Source organism: Somniosus microcephalus, chromosome 8, assembly GCF_052327205.1.
Source record: "Somniosus microcephalus isolate GS21.2 chromosome 8, FLI_Smic_1.0, whole genome shotgun sequence".
Lineage (NCBI taxonomy): Eukaryota > Metazoa > Chordata > Chondrichthyes > Squaliformes > Somniosidae > Somniosus > Somniosus microcephalus.
Window position 1 is genome coordinate 33,105,565 of NC_140994.1, and position 24,552 is coordinate 33,130,116.

General features: G+C 45.2%; 1 protein-coding gene across 1 annotated transcript in view; it reads right to left on the reverse strand.

Moving 5' to 3' along the window:
- The window catches only part of LOC147113429 (factor VII-activating protease-like), an 88,881-nt gene that overhangs the window by 20,828 nt on the left and 43,501 nt on the right, over positions 1-24,552 (reverse strand). Inside the window, exons 9-10 of the mRNA XM_085994480.1 lie at positions 22,687-22,781; positions 2,114-2,363 (exon numbers count right to left, since the gene is read on the reverse strand). Of these exons, the coding sequence (XP_085850606.1) occupies positions 2,114-2,363; positions 22,687-22,781 (345 nt within the window). The remainder of the gene's footprint in view (positions 1-2,113; positions 2,364-22,686; positions 22,782-24,552) is intronic.

The window sequence follows — 24,552 nt, forward strand, 5'->3', positions numbered from 1 at the left end:
CGGGGATGGGGGATCTTAGCTACAAGGACAGGTTGGAGAAACTGGATTTGTTTTCATTAGAGCAAAGGAGGTTGAGGGGTGATTTGATAGAGGTGTACAAGATTAATACGGGTTTGGATAGGTTAGACAGGGAAAGGCTGTTCCCACTAGTTGATGGTACAAGGACTAGGGGACACAGATTTAAGGTTTTGGGCAAGAGATACAGGGGGAACGTGAGGAAAAACTATTTTACGCAGCGAGTGGTGAGGACCTGGAATTCGCTGCCGACAGAAGTGGTGGAAGCGGAGACGCTCAACGTTTTCAAGGGGAGACTGGATAGGCACTTGAGGGAAATAAACTTGCTGGGCTACGGGGATAGAGCAGGGGAATGGGCCTGACTGGATTGCTATGCAGAGAGCCGGCACGGACTCGATGGGCCGAATGGCCTCCTTCCGTGCCGTTATGACTCTATGGGGGAAAAGTTCGGTTGGTTAGAGCCTCCCGTTAGCACCTCCGGGGGGCACTAATGGGGTGGTAGGAACTTAGCGGCGATTTTAGCGTCAATCGCGAAATTGACCAGTCATTTTGCGGCGGCGCTAAACACTACCGCCACGATCTCCTGCGCCCGCAGATCGTGACATCAGTCAAGCATGCAACGCCCCTGTAGCACCCCGGACCGGATATTGAGTCGCACCCCCTGCCTTAGCACCTGCCACTAGGAACGACAGGTAGAGGGGAAAGTTTTCAAGTCGGGAAGGTGCTGGGGGAGTGCTATTTAAAGGCGGGAGCTTCCTGCCTTTTCTTGTTGGCAACATTTTTGGTACATGCAGGTTGAGAAGGAGAGAGCTGTCTGGAGAGATTTAATGCCCTCAGTACCACTTTTGAGGTTCCTAAGTGCCGAGTTCTTTCCCTGGGCCTATCCATTAGTGCTTCCAACACAATTGCTTTTGAGGTCTCTCCAGGCCGAGATTCAAGGCTGCAATGAGCAGGGTGTGGCTGGCCAGCAAGATGGCCCCTCCCCTTTAAAAACTGGATGGCGCCAGTCTGTCTGGCTTTCATGGTAATTGACATCGTCTGAGCTTCGGTAGCGTTCTGAGGTAGCGCCTCGTTCCCTGACGCTTGTGCCTTAAGAGAGGTGTGTAGCGCCTGATTTAGTGCTCAAATCACCTCCAGGGGCGATAGAGGCGAATTTTCCAGTCGGAGGCGATAATTAGCACCGGCCGCTAAACTTTACGCCCAACTGATATTAGCGCACCAAAATGGCCGATATCCAATTTTTCCCCCTATGACTCTATTACCATGACCTTCCTTCGCTGCACTTTCCTCTACTTTGACAGCCTGATACTGTCACACCTCTTACTTCCCCTCTCCGATGCCACTTGGCACACACCCCTCAATTGATAACCTTCCCTTCATATACTCAATCTTCTTGCAGGATAAAAATGCCGCCGCATGCCCCGCAAATACAGACTACCAGAGGAGGCCACCCCACCTTTAAAGGCCTCATGCCTTATGAGGGGTAGGCCATGGAGCTCATGGGGAGCCACTCTGTTCTTGTTGTGGAAGATGGCAATTTTGGCAGCGCCAGGTTGGTGGCTGAACACTTATACTATAGCCCTGGCATTTCTGTGAAGCACTACACTGACACAATCTTCCACCCTCTTCACTGTCTCCTTGATTCTAGGAGGCTCATCATATTTAGAGTCTACCCTTATTTCCTGCAAATCGATTACAGCAACAGGAGGAGGAAGATGATGATGAGGAGGAGTAAGATGAAGAACAGAGATACAACTGCTACCTTGTCATATACGATGATGATGAGGTGGATGATGATGAAAAGGGAGAAACTGTTTCCACTAGCAGGGGGGTTGTTAACCATTTTCTACCCTCGCTACCCGGACAGCAAGACTTGAGATGTGCCTGGCGTAAGAGAGGAAATTCAGGCCCTTAAGCTTTGTAAAAAGTTAAGAGTTGTTGAAGGTTATGAAAACAATACAATCACAATCTGACACTTTGAAATGCCTTCTCAGTCTTTATCAGACAGCCCTCTGAATACACTTTCCATGCTATATTTGGAATGAGCTGATTAGTGTCTTAGACCTTCTGCAATCTTTTCAATAAATAAAGCACATACCCATCAGAAACACAATGTGCTGCTGTTAGAACCCAACATAGATGGATTAACGATCCTCCACATATGTGTCTTCTCAATTTGATGGATGCTTGCCAAGGGTTTGCACTAGCATTAGTCGGTGCACCATAAAATATCCCTAATATCTGTTCATCACTGGCATTGTGTTTAATTATTTTATCTTCGCTTTCAAGTTCTTCATCAGAAATCTGTTCTTCAGAAATCTGCTCTTCAGAAATCTGTTCTTCAGAACCTGTAACAGATTAAAAAGTTCAAACTGACATTCATGCAGAAAAAAAATACTGTAGTGATGATTAGAATCAAAAATACCAACCCCACAGTAAAATGCAGGTCTTAATTCAAAGAAAGTTAATTCAAATTATTTGATAGTTCATTTTTTTAGCATCAGGTTCTCACTTTTTTGTTTCAGGTCGATGACCTTTCGTCGAAAGGTCATCGACCTGAAACGTTGGGCTGGATTTTCATTGAGGAGGCGGGTAGGAGGAGGGACTACAACTTTTGGAGTTGTAGTCCCGCCTCCATCGAGTTCTAGCCAACCCACGCGATTTAGACTTGATTGACCTTGTTGAGCCCACCCAGGGGGCTCAGCAGGCCAATTAAGGGCCACCCAGCAACAGGTGACATCGTAGATTGATATTTCATCTGTCAAGACCTTTTGACAGATGAAATATCAGCGTTTCACATCTGTTTGAAGCTGTCAAACACTGACAATATGTTCTCCAGGTTAATTCCTTCCTCTCAGGATGATTTAGAGATCTCCCCGGAACAGAAAGCAGAGGCTGCAGATTTTGACAGATCGCGGCCATTCTGCTTTCTGTGCTGGTGAGATGAGGGACTCCCGAGACCTGAAGGAAGGAAGGCTGTAAAGGTAAGTAAAGGTTAGTAGAACTTCTTTAAACACTTTACACAGACCAAACACACTTACTTCTGCACTCATGCACCCATCACTCATCTCGAACCCTCCAAGCCCTTCATCCCGACGGCCTGCCTCGCTAACTTGCCGTGGTTTGGAGCCGTCGGGAATCCCACATTTCAACAATGAAAATAGGGATTAGGCTAAAAACTGCCTGTTAACTACCTGTTAACAGGCAGTTAATTGGCACTAATCACCTTCCCGCCTCGGGGAGGCAGGTCCCAGTGCGGGGCGGGTACCCGCCTCCTTTGAAACTGGCATGGAGGTGGGTTGGGGGCGGGATGGGGTCGGGACCCCCGATTTCGTGATTTTAAACCCACACACGCCTCCAATCCCGACCCCACGGCCCAATGAAAATTCAACCCGTTAACTCTGTTTCTCTCTCCACAGATGCTGCCTGACCTGCTGAGTATTTCCAGCATTTTCTGTTTTTATTTCAGATTTCCAGCATCCGCAGTATTTTGCTTTTACATAGGATTACATAGGATATACAGCACAGAAACAGGCCATTCGGCCCAACCAGTCCATGCTGGCATTTATGCTCCACTCGAGTCTCCTCCCGTCTTTCCTCATCTAACTCTATCAGCATAACCCTCGATTCCCTTCTCCCTCATATGCATGTCCAGCCTCCCCTTAAATGCATTGATACTATTCGCTTCAACCACTCCCTGTGGTAGCAAGTTCCATATTCTCACCACTCTCTGGGTAAAGAAGTTTTTGTCTCACTTTTCTTTATTATTTATATTACTTAATTCAAATTCTTGGATGATTCAACTTTATTTAGCACAAAAAAATGGCACTGAATTAGCAGGAATAGACTGTGGAGGCAACGTGGAAAAGACACGGTAGCTCTTAGCATATCGTGTTTCTTGCTCCCAGTTGCACAAGGGCTCAACAGGCATTGTGTGGAGTGAACAAGCCATCCCAAGGTACAGCTGGCCTGTTCTGAAGTGGGGAAAGTCTTAGGAAGACGGTTGCAGTAATGGATCAATCTGTGTGAATCTTGCAAATAAAGTCAAGCACTTCCTGTTGTGTTGCCAAGTGTAATTAATCTGTCTGAAACTCTTACATGTTGTCAGCAGTTCAAGCATATCCACTGAAAACAAAAAGGAAACTGCTGAAGTGTTCTCAGTAAGCAAGAAAAACCATGAACAAAATAATAGCCAGTGGGAGCATCGAGCAGGAAAGTCAATGGTTTATGAGCTGCAAGTGGAGCACTATTAGGATGTTGTAACACAGGTTTTAAGTGTCAAGGAAAACTAAATATGACAGAAGTTGCTATTGCAATAACTCTTCCAGTTATTTAATTTTTTTCATGCCTGATGAATAGCCAAGTTGGAAAAAGCATAAGGAACACTATCATGTCGTGTCAGGATTAGCAGACAGAGTGGAAATTGGACAAATAAACACACTGATTTATTGCATGGTCAATAAAGGAAAGGATATTCTTGCCTCATTCAAACTGACAGAAAAGCAAATTTAAAAACATGACACAGTAATGGGAAAATTTGATGGGCATCTCACCATCAAAGAAAGTTAATTCACTGCGACCACCACAAGCCGCAGCATCTGTAGATTTAATCAAACACACGGACAGGAAAGTGTAACATTTCAAGCACAAGAATAACGATAATAAGTTGGACAAGTGCGTCACACAACAAGGAGAACCATCCAGCTACAAGTGTGGGGAAAATGGGCATTTCACAAATATACAATACAATACAATTCAATTTTATTTGTCATATATGCAGCAGACGTGTGTACTGCACAATGAAATGTTGATTTTTACGAGTCCTCCCAACATTGGAATAAATATGGTATAACAATGATAAAATACTAATAGAAATACAGTAATAAATAAAACAACAGTAATAAATAATAATAAATTATATGTTCATGAGTCTTATGGCCTGGGGGTAGAAGCTGTTTCGAAACCTGCTGGTACGAGACCGTATGCTTTGGTATCTCTTACCGGACGGGAGCAGGGCGAAGAGGTTGTGGCTGGGGTGGCTCGCGTCTTTAATGATACTCAGGGCCTTCCCCCGGCACCTCTCGGGGTAGATACCCTGGACAGCAGGTAGTTTAATTCCTTTTTAATTTAATAAATACATTTAATAAAATGTATCTTTTCCAAGAAAAGGATGCTTACACCTAAAGAAAATGATGCATGATCCAGAAAATGGTGATCAACAAGAGGAAGAATGCCCAAATAAACTGTACATTAACACTCTGTTAGAGCAGTGGAAGATAAAGATAATTGGGTTGAAGGCATCATGGTCACCAGCACTGAAATCAACTTAAGTTCAACTCTGGTGCACAAAGCGCTGCCATAATTTGGGACCAATACAAGATACAGCTCAAGGATCAATCATAAAATAGTATCTTTCACCAAGCACAAAGTAAGATGGACAAAAAAACTGGCCAATAGGGTAAAGTATATGTTTTGAAACTTCCAGTGGCGAACTGTGACATTATCATGATTTTAGATAAGATATCTTGGGAGTGATTTTCACTTTCACCACTTGAGCAGATCATCCAACTATTATAGAAACAGCCCAATTTCCATTCCACTGATTTTAGTGGAAATTAAAATTGGGTGGGTTCTATAACGAGTAGGCAAACCGCTCCGCCAGTTTACCGCCCAAGCAGTGAAGGTGAAAATTACCCCCATTATGTGGTACTAAGTCTGGTAACAAGAAATGTTATGGTAGACCAGGCTACTAATACTTTAGCAAGAGTACAGTGATATAACTGATGGTTTTGGTTACATGCCAGGAGACTATGAAATGAAAATTAACCCACAAGTATTACAGGAAACTTTGTGCTATCCGGCACCGACGGGACCGAGCTGTTGCCGTTCCCTCAAAACTGCCGGACACACCAGCGTTAATGTTGAAGCATACGGAGCTTTTCATCTCCGTATCTGACAACAAACACCGTTGCTTAGCAACAGCTTCTAAATAGTTGGCCCATACCTTGGAAGCGTCTCTGTAGCTTAGCAACAGCTTCAGAGAGACTTTCCAGAGCCTGACTGTTGAAAAAAAAAGCCACGAGAAGAAAAAAAACCTAACTAAACGGCTCCTGATTTTTGCTGGTGGCTCGAGCTTCCGGATAACACAAAGTTTCCTGTACATAGAAACATAGAAGATAGGAGCAGGAGTAGGCCATTCGGCCCCTCGAACCCGCTCCGCCATTTAATGAGATCATGGCTGATCATCCAAGTTCTGTACCCTGTCCATGCTTTCTCCCCATATTCCTTGATCCCTTTAGCCTTAAGAAATATATCTAACTCCTTCTTGAATATATTTAATGAACTGGCCTCAACTGCCCTATGTGGCAGAGAATTCCACAGGTTCATCACTCTCTGGGTGAAGAAATTCCTCCTCATCTCAGTCCTAAATGGCTTACCCATTACCCTTAGACTGTGACCATTGGTTCTGGAATCCCCTGCCATCGGAAACATCCTTCCTGCATCTAGCCTGTCTAGTCCTGTTAGAATTTTATAAGTTTCAATGAGATCCCCTCTCATTCTTCTAAACTCTAGCGAATATAAGCCTAATCGACCCAATCTCTCCTCTTACGTCATTCCTGCCATCCTAGGTATCAGTCTGGTGAATCTTCGCTGCACTCTCTCCATGGCAAGAACATCCTTCCTCAGATAAGGCGACCAAAACTGCACACAATACTCAAGGTGTGGTCTCACCAAGGCCCTTAACAACTGCAGCAAGACATCCTAGCTCCTGTACTCGAATCCCCTCGCTCTGAATGCCAACATACCATTTGCCTTCTTAACCGCCTGCTGCACCTGCATGCTTACCTTCAGCGACTGGTGTACAAGGAAACTATTGGCGTTTAGATAATAATCTGTCTTCCTGTTTTTGCCACCGAAGTGGATAAACTCGCATTTATCCACATTATACTGCATTTGCCATGCATCTGCCCAATCACCCAACCTGTCCAAATCATACTGGAGTTTCTTGGCATCCTCCTCACAGCACACACGCCCAGCCAGCTTTGTGTCGTCTGCAAACTTGGAGATATTACATCTAGTTCCCTCGTCTAGATCATTTATATATATTGTGAATAGCTGGGGTCCTAGCACCGATCCCTGCGGTACCCCACTAGTCACTGCCTGCCATTCGGAAAAAGGCCCGTTTATTCCAACTCTTTGCTTCCTGTCTGCCAACCAGTTCTCTATCCAAGAAAGTACCGTACCCCCAATCCCATGTGCTTTAACTTTGCACGCTAATCTCTTATGCGGGACCATATCAAAAGCCTTCTGAAAGTCCAAATACACCACATCCACTGGTTCTCCCTTATCTATTCCACCAGTTACATCCTCAAAAAATTCCAGTAGATTAGTCAAGCGTGATTTGCCTTTTGTAAATCCATGTTGACTTTGTCCGATCCTGTCACTGTTTTCCAAGTGCTCTGCTATTACATCTTTTATAATGGACTCGAGCATTTTCCGCACTACCGATGTCAGGCTTACTGGTCTATAATTCCCCGTTTTAAATAGTGCGGTTACATTAGCTATCCTCCAATCCATGGGAACTGTTCTAGAGTCTATAGAAATTTGGAAGATGACCAGCAATGCATCTATTATTTCTAGGGCAACTTCCTTAAGTACCCTAGGATGTAGATTATCTGGCCCTGGGGATTTATCGGCCTTCAATCCCGTCAATTTCCCTAACACCATTCCCTATAAACACTGATTTCATTCAATTCCTCCCTCTCATTAGACCCTATGTTCCTCGACATCTCTGGGAGGTTATTTGTGTCCTCCTTTGTGAAGACAGAACCAAAGTATGTATTTAATTGGTCTGCCATTTCTTTGTTCCCCATTACAAATTCCCCTGATTCTGACTGCAAGGGACCTATGCTTGACTTCACCAATCATTTTCTCTTCACATATCTGTAGAAGCTTTTACAGTCAGTTTTTATGTTCCCTGCAAGTTTACTCTCATAATCTATTTCCCCCCTCTTAATTAATCCCTTTGTCCTCCTTTGCTGAATCCTAAACTGCTCCCAATCCTCAGGTTTGCTGCTTTTTCTGGCCAAATTATATGTCCTCTCTTTGGATCTTATGCTATCCCTAATTTCCCTTGTTAGTCACGGTTGAGTCACCTATTTTGTTTTATTTTTATGCCAAACTGAGATGAACAAATTCTGTAGTTCATCCATGTGATCTTTAAATGTTTGCCATTGCCTATCCACCGTCAACCCTTTAAGTAACGTTCCCCAATCCATCCTAGCCAACTCGTGCCTCATACCATCATAGTTTCCTTTATTTAAATTCAGGACCCAAGTCTCTGAGTCAACTACCTCACTCTCCATTTTAATGAAGATTTCTATCATATTATGATCGCTCTTCCCCAAGGGGCCTCGCACAACAAGATTGCTAATTAATCCTTTCTCTTTACATAATACCCAGCCTAAGATGGCCTGATCTCTAGTTGGTTCCTCGACATATTGGCCAAGAAAACCATCCCGTATACACTCCAGGAATTCCTCCTCCCCAGTATTGTTACTAATTTGGTTAGCCCAATCTATATGTAAATTAAAGTCACCCATGATAACTGCTGTGCCTTTATTGCATGCATCTCTAATTTCCCATTTAATGCCATCCCCAACCTCAGCATTAATGTTTGGGGGTCTGTATACTACTCCCACTAACATTTTCTGCCCCTCGGCATTTCTCTGCTCTACCCATACAGATTCCACATCATCAGAGCTAATATCCTTCCTTACTATTGTGTTAATCGCCTCTTTAACTAGCAATGCTACCGCACCGTCTTTTCCTTTTTGCCTGTCCTTCCTGAATATTGAATACCCTTGGATGTTGAATTCCCAGCCTTGGTCACCCTGGAGCCATGTCTCCATAATCCCAATTATATCATATCCATTTACATCTATTTGCACAGCTAATTCATCCACCTTATTACAAATGCTCCTCACATTAAGACACAAAGCCTTCACGCTTTATTTTTTAACACTCTTAGTCCTTTTAGAATTATTATGTACTGTGGCCCTGTTTGATTTACACCCTTGGTTTCTCTGCCTTCCACTTTTGTTTTTCTCCTTCCTGTCTTTTGTTTCTATCCTTGCTTCCCTTTCCTCTGTCTCCCTGCACAGATTCCCAACCCCCTGCCATTTTAGTATTATCAATGATCCACCTAGGAGAGTACATAAGAACATAAGAAATAGGAGCAGGAGTAGGCCATTCGGCCCCTCGAGCCTGCTCCACCATTCAATAAGATCATGGCTGATCTGATCTTGGCCTCAATTCCACTTTCCTGCCTGTTCCCCATAACCCTTGATTCCCCTGTAGCTCAAATATCTGTCTATCTCCGCCTTGAATATTTTCACTGACTCAGCCTCCGCAGCTCTCCAGGGTAGAGAATTTCAAAGATTCATGACTATCTGAGAGAAGAAATTCCTCCTCATCTCCGTCTTAAATGGGCAACCCCTTATTCTGAAACTATGCCCCCTAGTCCTAGATTCCCCCACGTGGGGAAACATCCTCTCAGCATCCACCATGTCAAGCCCCCTCAGAATCTTATATGTTTCAATAGGATCACCTCTCATTCTTCTAAACTCCAATGATTATAGGCCCAACCTGCTCAACCTTTCCTCATAAGACAACTTAAGCACTTCTAATGTTACATGGTTCATTAAAGAAGGAGCTGGAACAAAGGGAGAAAATGATTGTCATCAAAGGTGGCAGACCCAACACCATGAGTGAGCTCTATATTACGAGTGAATTAGAGAAATTTTCATCAGATTTGTATATACTTCGATTCCAAGGACTTAAACAAAGCAATCATAAGGGAATACGATAGCAAAATACTGCGGATGCTGGAAATCCAAAATAACAACAGAAAACGCTGGAAAAACTCAGCAGGCCAGGGCAGCATCCGTGGAGAGAAAAACAGAGTCAACGTTTCAGGTCGATAACCTTTCGTCATAAGGGAACACTACCTAAAGCTAACAGTTGAAGAAATTACACATAAACTTGCCAATGCATGAGTCTTCTCCATTCTTGATGCCATGTCAGGTTACTGGTAAGTAGCTCTTAATGAGGAAAGCAGTAAGTTAACTATGTCTAATACCTCATTTGGGCAATGGAGAGTCACATGTATGCCATTTGGAACCTCATCAGTGCATCAAATGTTTCTGTGAAAAGCCTATGAAATCCTAGACAAATTCAAAGGAACTGAGGTGATTGCCTACACATGATGCACACGACAAAAATGTCAGAGAGGCCAGGAGAAAAACCCAAGGTTCAATAAGGACAAAATGTAAGTTGTAGTTTCAAAAATAACATCTTTTGATCACACTTACCACAAACAATCTTAAACCAGATCCTAAGAGGGTCAATTTTTTTGAATTTTGAAACCCGAAAAGGGTGAAGCAGAGCTTGAGAGAGTCATGGGTTTGTTGAACCACTTCATGAAATTAGCATCGAGACTAATACACTACGTAAATTGAATTCAGAAATGACATAAAGCTTTTGGGTTAAAAAGCAGATGATCATAAAATAACAACAGGAAGTTTTTGAAAAGTTCAGTGGGGGGCGGGGTGGGGGGGGTGGAGGGGGAGGCAGATTCTTGAGGTTGAATGCATTGTGGCAACTTACAGCAAATGTAGCTTTCACATGAAGGATTCTTTGCATCTTTTCACACAGAATTTGAACGTTCAGCGCGCGGTGCCCTTTTCTATTAAGAATGTTGAAGGGTTAATGTTAGAAACTCACAATGCTGTGTGCATGGCAGTTTGGGGATCCCAGTAATGTGATAAAATTCAATGGCGCTACCACTTTGCTGCCAAACTCAATGGCGGAGAAATTCATTATTGCCCAGGAATGGGCGCTAACTTTGGAAAAGATTGACATTTAGCACCAGGCGCCAATGAATCTTGCTGCATGCAAAATTCATTGTCATCGCTCAAAAAAAGGATGGGAGCGCTAAATCAAGCGCTAACGGCCTAGCTCAGTGGCGTTACACTCAAAGTGCTGACCAATATCAAGTGCAGTCTAATCGCTAGTCATCATTGCCACAGGCTCTTTCCAGTTCTTAAAGGGGAGGTTCATTCATGCTGCAGAACCTCATTCTCATCATTGCTGCCTGTGAACCTGTGTCAGCAAGCCGGAGCAGGCCAAGTCCAAGTCCAAGGAGCCGGACAACTCAACCAGCTGTACTCATGGCAGATCCACGCCCCAGGGAGAGAGCCCGCAGATTTTCAGACCAAGCATTGGAGAGACGGAGGGCAGTGCTCTTTCCAGCAAGTGGCAGGAGGCCCTCACCGCAAGTCTTCCGTACCATGTGGGGGGAGGCTGCTCATCTGGTCTCGGACAGCACTGTGGTCCCCAGGACCCATACACAGTGCAGGAAGAAATTTAGCGGCCTCACTCGGGTGGTCAGGGTGAGTCAATGTCTCAACAAATGCTACATTCCCCCATCTGAACCACAGCCTTCACACACTGGCCAAAGCACCACACCACACCCCCAGCACTCACCCACCAACAATATCTACCTACCAACACTCTCACCCATATCTCACACCTTACACACAATGACAGCTATTCAACTATGGCATGCACATCACCCAAACACGTTGCTCCACACTCACTCACACACTTTCCTTTCTCTTGCAGGCCAAGGTGGCTCACAAAAGAAGGGAGCAGGAGTGCATAGGCGGGGGACAAGCCGACACCCAACCACTGTCTGAGCTGAAGATTATTGGGCGCCAGGTGGTGGGCGCCGTGGCCACCGGCAATGTTGAGCCCCTTGGGGACAACAACGGTATGTTCATCCCTACTCCTTCTTCTCACATCCCACTTCCCCCTCACCCTGCAAGCCTTTCGCACTTTCCAGCTAATCATACTGTATGCAAGCATTTCTCCCTTCCTGCCCCCTTCCCTTCACCTTAAGCCGACTCTTGTGCCTTTATGCTTTCAATTAATGAGCAAGCACCTGAGCAGCCTATCCCCGAGGGCACCGTAGAGAGCGAGGCGGGAGAAGAGGAGGAGAAAGAACACACCGCGTCATTGCATCCCTCACCCGCAGGCAGCAACTCAGATACAGGCACTACGCATTTTTAGAGGCTAGTATGGTAGTGGGACTAGCACAGGGTGATGCACCGGGGATGAGCGGGCTGCAGCAAGGCCAGGGGGAAAGGGTAGCTCGGGGGCCAGCTCCCCGGAGGGCGTGTTCACGTGCGAGTTCTGCTGCACAGGACTCAGATGAGAGCCTCAATGGGGAGGTCTTTAGAAGAAGGATAATGGGCATGCACACAGAGATGATATGTGCAGTGGCAAAGGTGCCCGAGAGCCTGTCGGCAATGTTAAGGAGCGTGGAGGAGTCTGCCTTCAACATTGCACAAAGCTCTGCGCACACCATGGAGCCCATCATTTCCAGTCTGGAAAGGATGGTAGACTCCCAGAGAGACCGTGGCGACCCAGACCTGATGCCACATGTGATGGGTGATCTGGCAGCTTCCATTGCAGCACAGGCAGAAGCGACGCAGTGTCTTAGTGTTGTAATGCGGTTTATGCTTGGTGGCATTCAATCTCAGGCTGCTCTCATGCAGTCTCAGCTTGATGCCACGCAAGCTCTAAGTGCTGCCATCGTGGCTGGGTCTACCACCGTTGACCGGGGCTTTCACGGTGTCGCAGCAGGCCAGCAATCTGTGCTGCAACAGATTGCTAGGGATGCTGAGGTGCTGCCCAGGGGAAGTGGCAGCGGTCAGCGGAGCAGGAACCTGCTGTCCGCCTCCCACTCCGCCATTGCCTTTGTCGCTGCCTGTCATCCAGCCAGCCCAGACTGCTGCCGCCCATGCTGAGGTGGTACAGTCTACAGCTGGGGCTTCCAGGCCCAGAGCTGGTCGAGGGCATCCTGCAAGGCCATTTGAAATCTCCTGCACGGACACTCAGCAGCCTTCCACCAGCTGTGTTGCAGCCACTGGCCAACACTTCGTAGGAGCACTAGAGTAGGCAAAGGCATAGTAATGAGAGGCACTAAGGGATTGCACAAGAGTGAATAGTAAATATTGTTGTTTTAAAGATGTGTTCACTGATTATTGATAAATTTATTAATTAATTTCAGGTAACTTTGTACTGTCTTTCATTTCAGCTGTGCGCTGTGATATGGCCTGCGACAGGGATGGAATGATGAGGATGTGGTGATCAACGGGGTGTAATGATCAGTAACCTGTCATTCTGGAATGGTACACTAGGTGGTGCTGTATGTATATAAGAGTGGGCTACCCACGATGCACTAGGCTACCCACAAGGCAGCAGTCAAGATGGAGGCCTCTACAGATACTGTACCTAGTCCACATGTGCTCAATAAAGTGTCTAGCAAAAGCTAGCTGTTCTTAATAAAAACGACTAGTTATTAATGATACCAGGATTGGTAAGATCTGCTGAATATTGTGCAACACGACATGGAGAATTTGAAGCCACCAGAGTGCTTGAAACTCACAGGAAATGTCAACTACAATTGGCAGACTTTTAAACAACAATTCGAACTCTACATTGCTGCCAACGGGTTCGGTACGAAGCCAGACGCAAGGAAAATAGCGTTGCTGCTCACGGTTGCAGGCCCACAGGCGATAGAGGTATTTAATACATTTGTATTTAATCCAGAGGAGAACAGAGAAAAATTAGATGATGTGCTAAAGAAGTTTGATACACATTGTTCTCCTAAAAAGAATGAAACCTATGATAGGTACATCTTCCATTCTCGGACACAGCAGCAAAATGAGACTTTTGATAGCTTTTTGACTGATCTGAAACTGAAAGCACAGACATGTAATTTCTCTGAGCTGAAAGCATCCATGATTCGTGACCAGATTGTGTTTGGTATTCATGATAACAAAGTCAGGGAATGTCTGTTGAGAGAAACTGAACTAACATTGGAAATTGCTGTGAAAATATGCCAAGCTAGCGAGCTAGCTCAAAAGCATGCCAAGACTTTCAGTGAAATCAATGATGATGCAATTGCAGTAAGTGCTGCTGTCGGTGCTGTGTCCTACAAGGGGAAGAAACATGGGCAGAACAGAAGTGAAAAGCAATTGGAGGAAGGAATTTTTAATTGTAAACGCTGTGGTTACAAACACCAGTTAAAACAATGTCCAGCATTTGGAAAAATGTGCACAAAATGTCATGGAAAGAATCACTTTGCCAAACAATGCTTTTCAAAAGTAAAAACTAAGAAAGGGCAACGAGTTAATGTAATTGATGACACTGATTTAAGTGAGACATTTTTTGTAAGAATGGTGTCATGTGACAATATAGAAAAGAATACAGAAAATGTGCAGCCCTCAGATATGGACAATGCTGAACATAAAGTTAATGCAGTAAAAGAGGACAAATGGATGATCCCACTGCAGATAAATGGAGCATTAGTTACATTGAAACTGGACACTGGGCAAAAGCAAACTTAATCAGTATGAGTGACATTAAAAACATGAAAGAAAAGCCCAAAATACAGAAAAAGTCAGTACTACTGAAGAACTATAATGGTCAGAAAATAGATAGCTTAGGTGTATGCAGACATAAAGTGACAGTCAAAGACAAAGTGCATCATCTCATGTTTTCTGTTGTGGCTGAAGGACTTGATTTACTACTAGGTGACAAAGCTTGTGAAGACTTAGAACTGGTCAAGAAAGTCTACCGTATAAACTGTGCCATAAGCAGACCAGATGACTCGGTGGATTCTGTAGTAAATAATTTCCAGGATGTGTTCAAAGGATTTGGAGTTCTACCATTCACATACAAGATCCAGCTAAAGGAGGATGCTCAGCCCGTGGTACATGCTCCACGAAGAGTTCCAGCACCCCTGCGTGACCGGCTCAAGAAAGAACTGGACAGAATGACCACACTAGGAGTCATCAGGAAAGTCGAAGAGCCAACAGACTGGGTTAACTCCATGGTATGTATAAAGAAAAAGAACAATGATCTAAGAATATGCATGGATCCAAAGGACTTAAATGCAAACATAAAACGTGAACACTACCAGATTCCCAAGCGAGAAGAAATCACCAGTGAAATGTCAGGTGCCAGATATTTTACAAAGCTCGATGCCTCACAAGGATTTTGGCAACTAAAACTGGATGAAGAGAGCACTAAATACTGTACCTTCAACACACCATTTGGCAGGTATTGTTTCCTCAAAATGCCTTTCGGGATAATATCTGCATCTGAAATCTTTCATAGAGCGATGGGACACATAATTGAAGGTCTGGAAGGAGTTCGGGTCTATGTTGATGACATCATCATCTGGGGCTCCACACTGAAAGAACACAATGAGAGACTGACTAAAGTGCTACAGAGCATACGCCGGAATGGACTGAAGCTCAACAAAGCCAAGTGTCAGTTTGGCATCCAGGGAGTCACTTTCCTAGGAGATAATCTATCTGGTAAAGGAATAGAGCCAGATATGGAAAAAGTAAACGCCATACTCAAAATGCCCCGACCCACTGACAAAAAAGGAGTGCTACGCATCATGGGGATGATAAACTTCATTGGAAAGTTCATTCCTAACTTGTCAGCCAAGACAGCCTGTCTGCGAGACCTGCTACGTAAAACAAATGAGTTCGCATGGACAGAAAGACATGAACAAGAGTGGATAAACCTCAAAATAGTGCTGACAACCACACTTGTACTCACCTTCTTTGACCCAACAAAAAGAATCAAAGTGTCAACGGATGCATCAAAAGATGGCCTAGGTGCGGTCTTGCTACAAGCAGAGGGTGAAGATTGGAAGCCTGTTGTCTATGCCTCCAGGTCTATGACTGATACTGAGTGTCGATACGCCCAGATTGAAAAGGAATGTCTAGGCTTGGTAGTTGGACTAGAAAAGTTTCATGGCTACATATATGGACTTCCCACCTTCACAGTTGAGACAGACCACAGCCCACTGGTTGCCATCATAAAAAAGAACCTGAATGAGATATCTCCAAGGATTCAACGACTCATGATGAAGTTGCAAAGATATGACTTTGAACTGATCTACACACCAGGCAAATACATAGGGCCAGAAATTGCTGAACGGGGCTTGCAGCCCCGTTTTTGCATTAACCCCGCACTCCTGCCGATCAGCTCCAGGGACGCCTGCACTTGCTGAAACAGAAAGAATAATCCCGGGCAGCGTATGACGCCACGCCGCCCAGGAGCGCAGCCAGCGCGAAGCCAGGAGCATGCAGTGCAAGTGAGACACGCCCCTTGAGGTCTCAGTTTCACTGGACACGCCCCCAATGTTTCTGTCAAGCTGCTAAGCATTTTTACATGCAAAGCAGCAGTTTAAATAGGTTTTTGGAAGTTTTTTGAAGATTTTGGTAACTTTTATAAACTTTTTTAAATGTTTACATTATTTTGAGTAATCTGAAGTAGTTTTAAAGAGAATTAAAGCAATTTAAAGACTTTTGAAAGCCCTAAAAGAATTTTTTTAATTCCATTTATTTATTTAGCAATGTCGTCGTCATACGTCATCCCCTTTGGGGAACTGTATGAAGTGGTGGAAGGATTTATGGCCATGATTAACGCTCATTCCGTGACCGTAACCATCTTTGAACCAGCCATTAGGGCGGTTAGTCCTATGGCGGGAGGGTTTTACGGGCTCCCACAAGCTATACAAGGAGGGGGGGCCACCCACACCCACGGACGCAAATATCCCACTGGATGTCAACCCAGAATTTAGAGCCGGAGCTCCGACTCCACTTGCCGGGACTGTCTGGAGCGGGGTTCGAAACCCTACCCTGATCTGGCCCAGCGGCGGGGATCCTACCGCTATGACAAAGGCCCAATCCGATTAGCAACGTGAAATGGCAGCATAGGGCTCCAGTCACGGGGAGGGAAAAGGCGCAGGAAACGTATGGGTGTCACCTTTTGTGCGGAGTGGGCCTTTTGCGTAGCAGTAAGCATCCCCGCCGCTGGGCCAGAAGGAGTAGGGTTTTGAACCCCACTCCAGACAGTCCCGGCAAGTGGAGCCGGAGCTCCAACTTTAAATTCTGGGTGGACATCCAGCGGGATACTTACGTCCGTGGGTGTTGGTGGCCCCCCCCCCCTCAGATGGGTTGTGGGAGCCCGTAAAACCCTCCCGCCATAGGACTAACCACCCTAATGGCTGGTTCAAAGATGGTTACGGTCACGGAATGAGCGTTAATCACGGCCATAAATCCTTCCACCACTTCATACAGTTCCCCAAAGGGAACAGTGTGAGGATACGTACGATGATGACCTCTTGCGCAATGCACCTCCTTGGACCCTCAGTCGCAGATGCGAGGGGGCAAGTCGTGCAATTGTTAAATTTTTCATTTTATTGACATGTAAAATGTTGGCCCAGTAATTCCCTTCCAAATGCGCGAGTACGGTCGGGGTACTTACGCATCTGGCTGGATGAAATGCCGGTTTTCAGCATGCACAGTGCATGTGGGGAAAACCGGCATTTCCTGTCCTCTGAACGAAGGGGTTCAGAGGCAGAACGCGTGCGACTGCACAGGCAGTGCGTGCGCAGTACAATTCGCCGCTTTCATTAATGTTTTCAGTGAGGTCAAGTCATTACAACTTACACATGAAAAAAGCATGGGTACAGTTGCTCCAGAGGCTGCGGAGGAAGATATTTATTATCGTGGAGCTTCTGAAAGTATGTATGTCTGTACATATTCCTTTGCGTGTTATGTATATATTCCTTTACTTATGTGTATGAATGTATTATTTAATTATGACTTTCAGAGAAAGTAACTGATTGGAAAATCATAATTCATACACATTAGTAAAGGAATATAAAACATACATACATATACGTAAAGGAATATATGTGGACATACATACATAACTCATTCTCACATTCCATTCACACAGCCACAATTGCTCCTTCTACCTACCGTTCTGAAAACCCTTTAAAAAAAAAAAAAAAATTAACTTTAAAACTTACTTAAAATTTCTTAAAATAACTTCCCTCCCTTTCCCAAACAAAAATATTGCATTTCAGAAGCTCCACGATAAAATATATCTTCCTCCGCAGCCAATGAACAACTTTACACTTGCTTTTTTCAAGTGTAACTTCTAAGGACTTACCCTCACTGAATCCATCATTGAAATCCACAAAGTTCACTGCGCAAGCGCTGCCTGTGCAGTCGCACGCGCTGTGAATAGACCTCGGGTCTGGAAATGCCGGCGTTCCCCGGATGCGCTGTTCCTGCTGAACGCCGGCATTTCCAACGGCCAGATGCGTGAGTACCCCGACCGTACTCACGCTTCTGGCCGCGAATTTCTGGCCCATTGTGTTAGCAGATACACTATCCCGAGCACCCACAATGAGTCATGTGAGCTCTACTGAAGAAGACGTGGATGTTCATGTGAGTATGGTCACTGCTGCGCTGCCCGTGTCAGACACAAAATCAAAGCAATTAGCAGAAGAAACAGTAAAAGATACAGTGTTACAAACAGTAATAGAGAACATTCATCATGGTTGGCCAAAAGGTTCCTGTCCAAAATATTTTCACATAAGGTCAGAATTGAGTGTCGCAAGTGGACTATTACTAAAACAGAACAGAATAGTCATTCCACAGGTTCTACGTCAAGACATGCGCAAAAGGATTCATGAGGGACACCTCGGAATTGAAAAATGCAAAAGGAGAGCAAGAGACACTGTTTATTGGCTGGCATAAATAAGGACATTGAGAACATGATAGGCAAATGTGATACATGGCAGAAACACCAAAACAAACAAGCAAAGGAACCAATGATAGTAGCCGACATACCAACAGCACCATGGCAAAAAGTTGGTATGGACCTTTTTCATTTAAATGGTAAAGACTATCTAATAGTGATTGACTACTATTCTAACTATCCTGAGATGGCGCTGCTCTCAAGCACCACAGCAAGCAGTGTCATAATGCATGTGAAATCCATCTTCGCCAGACATGGAATTCCCAGGATTGCCGCTAGCGACAATGGTCCGTGCTTCAACTGTAAGGAGTGGCAACAGTTTGCAGCACATTATGACTTTCAACACATCACATCCAGTCCTTTGTATGCTCAATTGAATGGTAAGGCAGAGAAAGGTGTTCAAGTTCTCAAGCAGCTACTGAAGAAAGCGACAGAAAGCAAGTCTGATCCTTATCTCGCCCTGCTGAGTTACCGAGCCTCACCTTTAGACTCTGGTTCTTCACCTGCTGAACTCCTAATGGGTCACAAGTTGCGTACCACGCTACCCTGCTGTGCAAAAGAAAAGCAGAGTAAGGAACTGAGACAGAGACTTCAACTGTTAAAGCTGAAACAGAAATCACACTATGACAAGTCATCCAAAACTCTGAAACCATTGACAAGGGATGATGTTGTCAGGATTGAGGATCCAGATGCATGGAACAGGAAAGCTATAGTTCTTGAGGAAGTAGGACCAAGGTCATACACTGTTAGAACTGAGGAAGGACAGATTCTCAGGAGGAACCGCCGTTCCCTCCTAAAAACACAAGAGACTATCGAAGAGCAAATCGATGACAATGCCGCAACTGAATCTTGGCACTCACCACCAGAACAATCTAACACAAATACACATACAGGCTCTCATGAAAACACATCAGACTTACCTGTGCTGAGAAGATCCACACGTGAAGTAAAAAAGCCTGATAGACTTAATCTTTGAGTACAAAGAAAACTACATTGAAAATGTATTGACTGTTGAAGATGTTTATGTTGTTATTGATTGATAGTGATTTTGTTTAACCTCAAAGAAAGGGGGATGTAATGATCAGTAACCTCTCATTCTGGAATGGTACACTAGGTGGTGCTGTATGTATATAAGAGTGGGCTACCCAGGATGCACTAGGCTACCCACAAGGCAACAGTCAAGATGGAGGCCTCTACAGATACTGTACCTAGTCCACATGTGCTCAATAAAGTGTCTAGCAAAAGCTAGCTGTTATTAATCAAAATGACTAGTTATTAATGAACATAACACAGGGATCTGGGGTTTAATTTTTTGGAACCGCAGTCTGATGAGGCGGTCACGGACCGCCCTTCCGGAAGGCTGATTGAGTGGCTGCCTCCTCCCTCACTCCTGTTCCTCCTCCTTCTCCTCCTCATCTTCCTCTGTGTCCTCCTCCTCCTCCTCTCCCACTTTCTCCTCCTGAGGTTGTCCCGCAATCCCTGCTGGCAAGGGCTGGGCCCTCATGATGGCCAAGTTGTGCAGCATGCAGCACGAAATGGGACACCCACTCAGCCGAGTACTGGAGGGCTCCTCCCGAATGGTCAAGGCAGTGGAACCATTGCTTGAGCACCCCGATGGTTTGCTCGATGATGTTCCTGGTGACGACATGGCATATGAGTGCTGTGTAGGAGTGTTGGGATTGCCAAGGGGAGTCATGAGCCAGGTAGAAAGTGGATAGCCCTTGTCTCCAACCAGCCAGCTGCGAGCTTGATGGCTGGAAGAGTGCTGGCGCAGGATGAAGGCATCGTGGCTGCTGCCAGGATAGCGGGCATTCACATTGAGGATTCGCTGTCTGTGGTCACACACCAACTGCACATTAAATGAGTGGTAGCCTTTGCAGTTACGGAAGATTTCAGGATTGTTATATGGTGCCCACAAAGCCACGTGGGTGCAGTCAATGGTGCCCTGCACCATGGGGAATCACGCTATCCTGGCAAAGCCACATGCACGCTCATCCTGATACTCTCTGGTGATGGGGAAGGAAATGTAGTCCCTTCTCCTACTGTAGAGAGCCTCTGTGACCTCCCAGATGCAGCGATGGATGGCGAACTGTGAGATGTTACCTATATCTCCTGTTGCAGACTGGAAGGATCTGATGGCGACGAGATTGAGGGCAACGGTGACCTTGACTGCCACTGAGAGAGCTGTCCTCGTCCTGATCTGAGGCTCGAGTTCTGGCTGCAGGAGGTGGCAGAGTTCTGTGACCACCTCCTTGGTGAAGCGGAGCCTTCTAAGACACTGCTCTTAGCTTAATTGGAGGTAGGAGAATTGCTGCTGGAAAACCCTCGGAGGGTAAAGCCTCCTGTTGAGAGCCCAGATGGCCCTCCACCTCCCTCTGGTGACATGTTCCAATTGTTCTCACTGCCTGCGCTCTCTCCGCAGTAGATCCTGCAGGGTGAGATCGACTGCTAGTACAACCCCAATGAATGTAAGGAAGTGTAGCACTTTGATATTTTGTGAGAATAAATGTAACTAACTTTTAGAAGCCGCAGCACTCCGCAGACTAAACAACCTTTGAATGACTAAATTCTACTCTTGAACTATTTCAATCTGACTAGGAATCACTGAAACACCACTAACCTGCGAGCTGTGACTCATTACTCATGATCCCTTTAAGTAGCACCCCTGGAGCCGGCTACCAACTGCTTTACGCCTCCGCTCCCTGTTGCTGTCGGGGTGAGGTGCTAAGGCAAGGGGTGATACTCAATTTGCAGATTGGGCATCCAGTGGACGTTGCACGTTCACTAACGTCAGGATCTGCCTGGCGCTGAAGTCCCCGGCACTAACTCGTAGCGGTGGCACTACGGCGGGGGGGGGAGGGGCGAATTTGGCGTGCGGCACTGGATTTGCCTCGCCCCGGCCCGGCGCTAACTGGAGGTGCTAAGGTACCGAATTTCTCCCCCAATGTATTTGACATGAATCAGTCATTCATGAAAGAAAGACTTAGGAAATAATACTGAGCGGCCTACGGGTGGCGCTGTCCGGGGAGAGTATAAATACTCGGGCACGGGCCCAGCTTGCGCAGGACATTCTTAACAGGAACTAGTGAAGGACCCAACTAGACCTCCATGTTGTAAAACAGTTGATTAAAGCTTTGTTTAACGCTTAGACCAAGTGCCTAGTAGTTTTCTTACGTCAGTATTCCCCAACACTTCAGGCAAATGTGTCAATACCTGACAAATGCATGCCTGAACGGCACCCAACCTTTTATCACATCGATCTCCCGTGGGTACCTGAAAGAATCTGGTGACATAAAAGTTTTGTATGGTCAAGAACTTCAAAGCCACAGTCCAAGCAGATAATCTTGGCACTAGGCCTTCATAGAATGCACTGCTCCTCTATTACCCCTTTAGTGAAGAACACTCCTCATGCAGGACTCCTTTTTGAGATTTTCATAAGGTCTGTGTGGCCTGTAAATTCTTTGTCCTATGGGGCCTACGGATCTACAGGACTGATTTGCCAAATGGGTGCGCCTGGTAAAAAAAATGGAGCTTGTAGGGAGTGGTGGTCAGGAAGTCACAGGCCTTCCAGTGCCGGATTTTCCATCCATCTCATAAACTGAGGGGCCAGATTCATGACTGCTTTGGCTGAGATCAGCATAAGTGGCATCATTTTAATCATACAGATCCACCCCAGTCATGAAATAGGTGGAACATTCCATTTCTTGAGTTCATTTTCTGAGGTGACAGGTGTAAGAGATAATTAGCCATGTGCAGGCTAGTTATTGTATATCCAGTTATGTAACACCTCTATCACCTAAAAAGTAAGTTGCAATGAATGTTCTCAGGGATTATGCTCATCAGAGATACAGCCTTATTATCCTGGATATATTAAATGGTTCAACATTGAATATTATAGGTCCAGTCAGTGTTTTTCTCATTCTGAAATTGTACTGAATACAATATTATGCAGTGAAAGATACATACCGTGTGAGCAACTGGCAACAGCACACTCAGCCCTGATTACTCTCCCAGTTGCATCCTGAATATAGCACCAGGGTTGTTCATCACCATCAAGATTCCTGAGTAGAAATAAAAATAGTTAATGAGTACTTATAAGCTGGAAAGTATTCTTGGCATTACTATCGCAGTATTCTAAGCGTAGTGGTACAGCACACATTTAAACCTGTTTTTATTGCACGCTACAAATTACCACTTTAATGAAGTGACTGATCGGTGTTATAGCCCTGAGTCCATGTGTTAGCGTTGTTGAGTTTATTACTGGTGACATGCCTAGTCATGCACAAGTTTGCAAGATACCCACTTTACATGTGCAGTGTGCTCCCAAACCGCATTTAAAATCGGCATTGAAGCAATGACCACAGGCTGGTTTGCTTTACTGAGAGCTGATCAGCTACAGGCCAGAGCTGCTACTTTGAATATTTGAATATTACGGGTGTTGGATTTAGTGCTCCACTCGCACTACAGTTGGTTGACAAGGACCAGAAAGAATAGGAACACGCTGTCCATGATATAAGGTAGCTTATAAAGTATACAGCGAAGTCCCGCAAGTATGCAATGATTGGGTCCACCATCCGAGGCGCGGTGGCTGGGAATGACCAAGGAGTAGTGCCTAAAACAGCTGTGAAAATGCTGTGCTACCCCCTTAATGAAGACCTGTGGACACGATCAAATACCTGTATGGCACTCCCTTAATTTCTATGTGTTGGTCTCTTTCAAGGCAAGCATTGTTAACATATGCTGTGTCAGTCCGTTTGCTGTGCACATATATATCAAGAGGTGAAGGGTACCGTATTACAAAGGGCCAACAACTCCATTACAGCTCCGTCAGATGGACAGCACCAGCACAGTGCACTGATGCATTTTGGTAGGAAGAATGAGGAGAGGCAATAAAAATTAAAGGGCACAATTTTAAAGGGGCTGCAGGAACAGATACCTGGGGATTCACATACACAAATCTTTGAAGGTGGCAAGACAAGTTGATACGGCTGTTAAAAACAGCATACACGATCCTTGGCTTTATATGTAGGCATATAAAGTGCAAAAGGAAGGTGGTTACGCTAAACCTTTACAAATCAGTGGTTAGGCCTCAGTTGGAGTATTGGGCTATGAAAGCTGTGATTTGGCCATAAAATCCCAACTGGTTCACTAATGTCCTTCAGGGAAGGGAAGCTTGCACCCCCTACATGTGACTTCAATTCCACACTATGTGGCTGACTCTTACTGTCCTCAGGGCAATTAAGGATGGGCAATAAATACTGCATTGCAAGCATTGGCCTCATCCCAAGAACAAATAAAAAAAATCTCTGCAGAGTCTGCAGGCACTATTCACGTGCTCTGCAATTTCATCTCATACCTGTTGAACACCACTGTCCCATAGACAAGGCTGGATTTTCCAATTGATTCCACCAGACTAATGCCTGCCAATCAGGCAGAACAGATTCAAAATCTGGGTGAACTCCATCCACATTTTGCCAATCTAATTTTCTGCTCTCATTTCTGATGGACGCAGGAAGCAATGCCCATTTTCTGGTAGTTGTATACAAACGAGGCGAAAATGGCCCATTTTTCATCAATTCCTCAATACCTGGGATGGCAGGAATGGCGTATGAGGAGAGATTGGGTCGATTGGGCTTATACTCGCTGGAGTTTAGAAGAATGAGAGGGGATCTCATTGAAACTTATAAAATTCTAACAGGACTAGACAGACTAGATGCAGGAAGGATGTTCCCGATGGCGGGGGAGTCCAGAACCAGGGGTCACAGTCTAAGGATAAGGGGTAGGCCATTTAGGACAGAGATGAGGAGGAATTTCTTCACCCAGAGAGTGGTG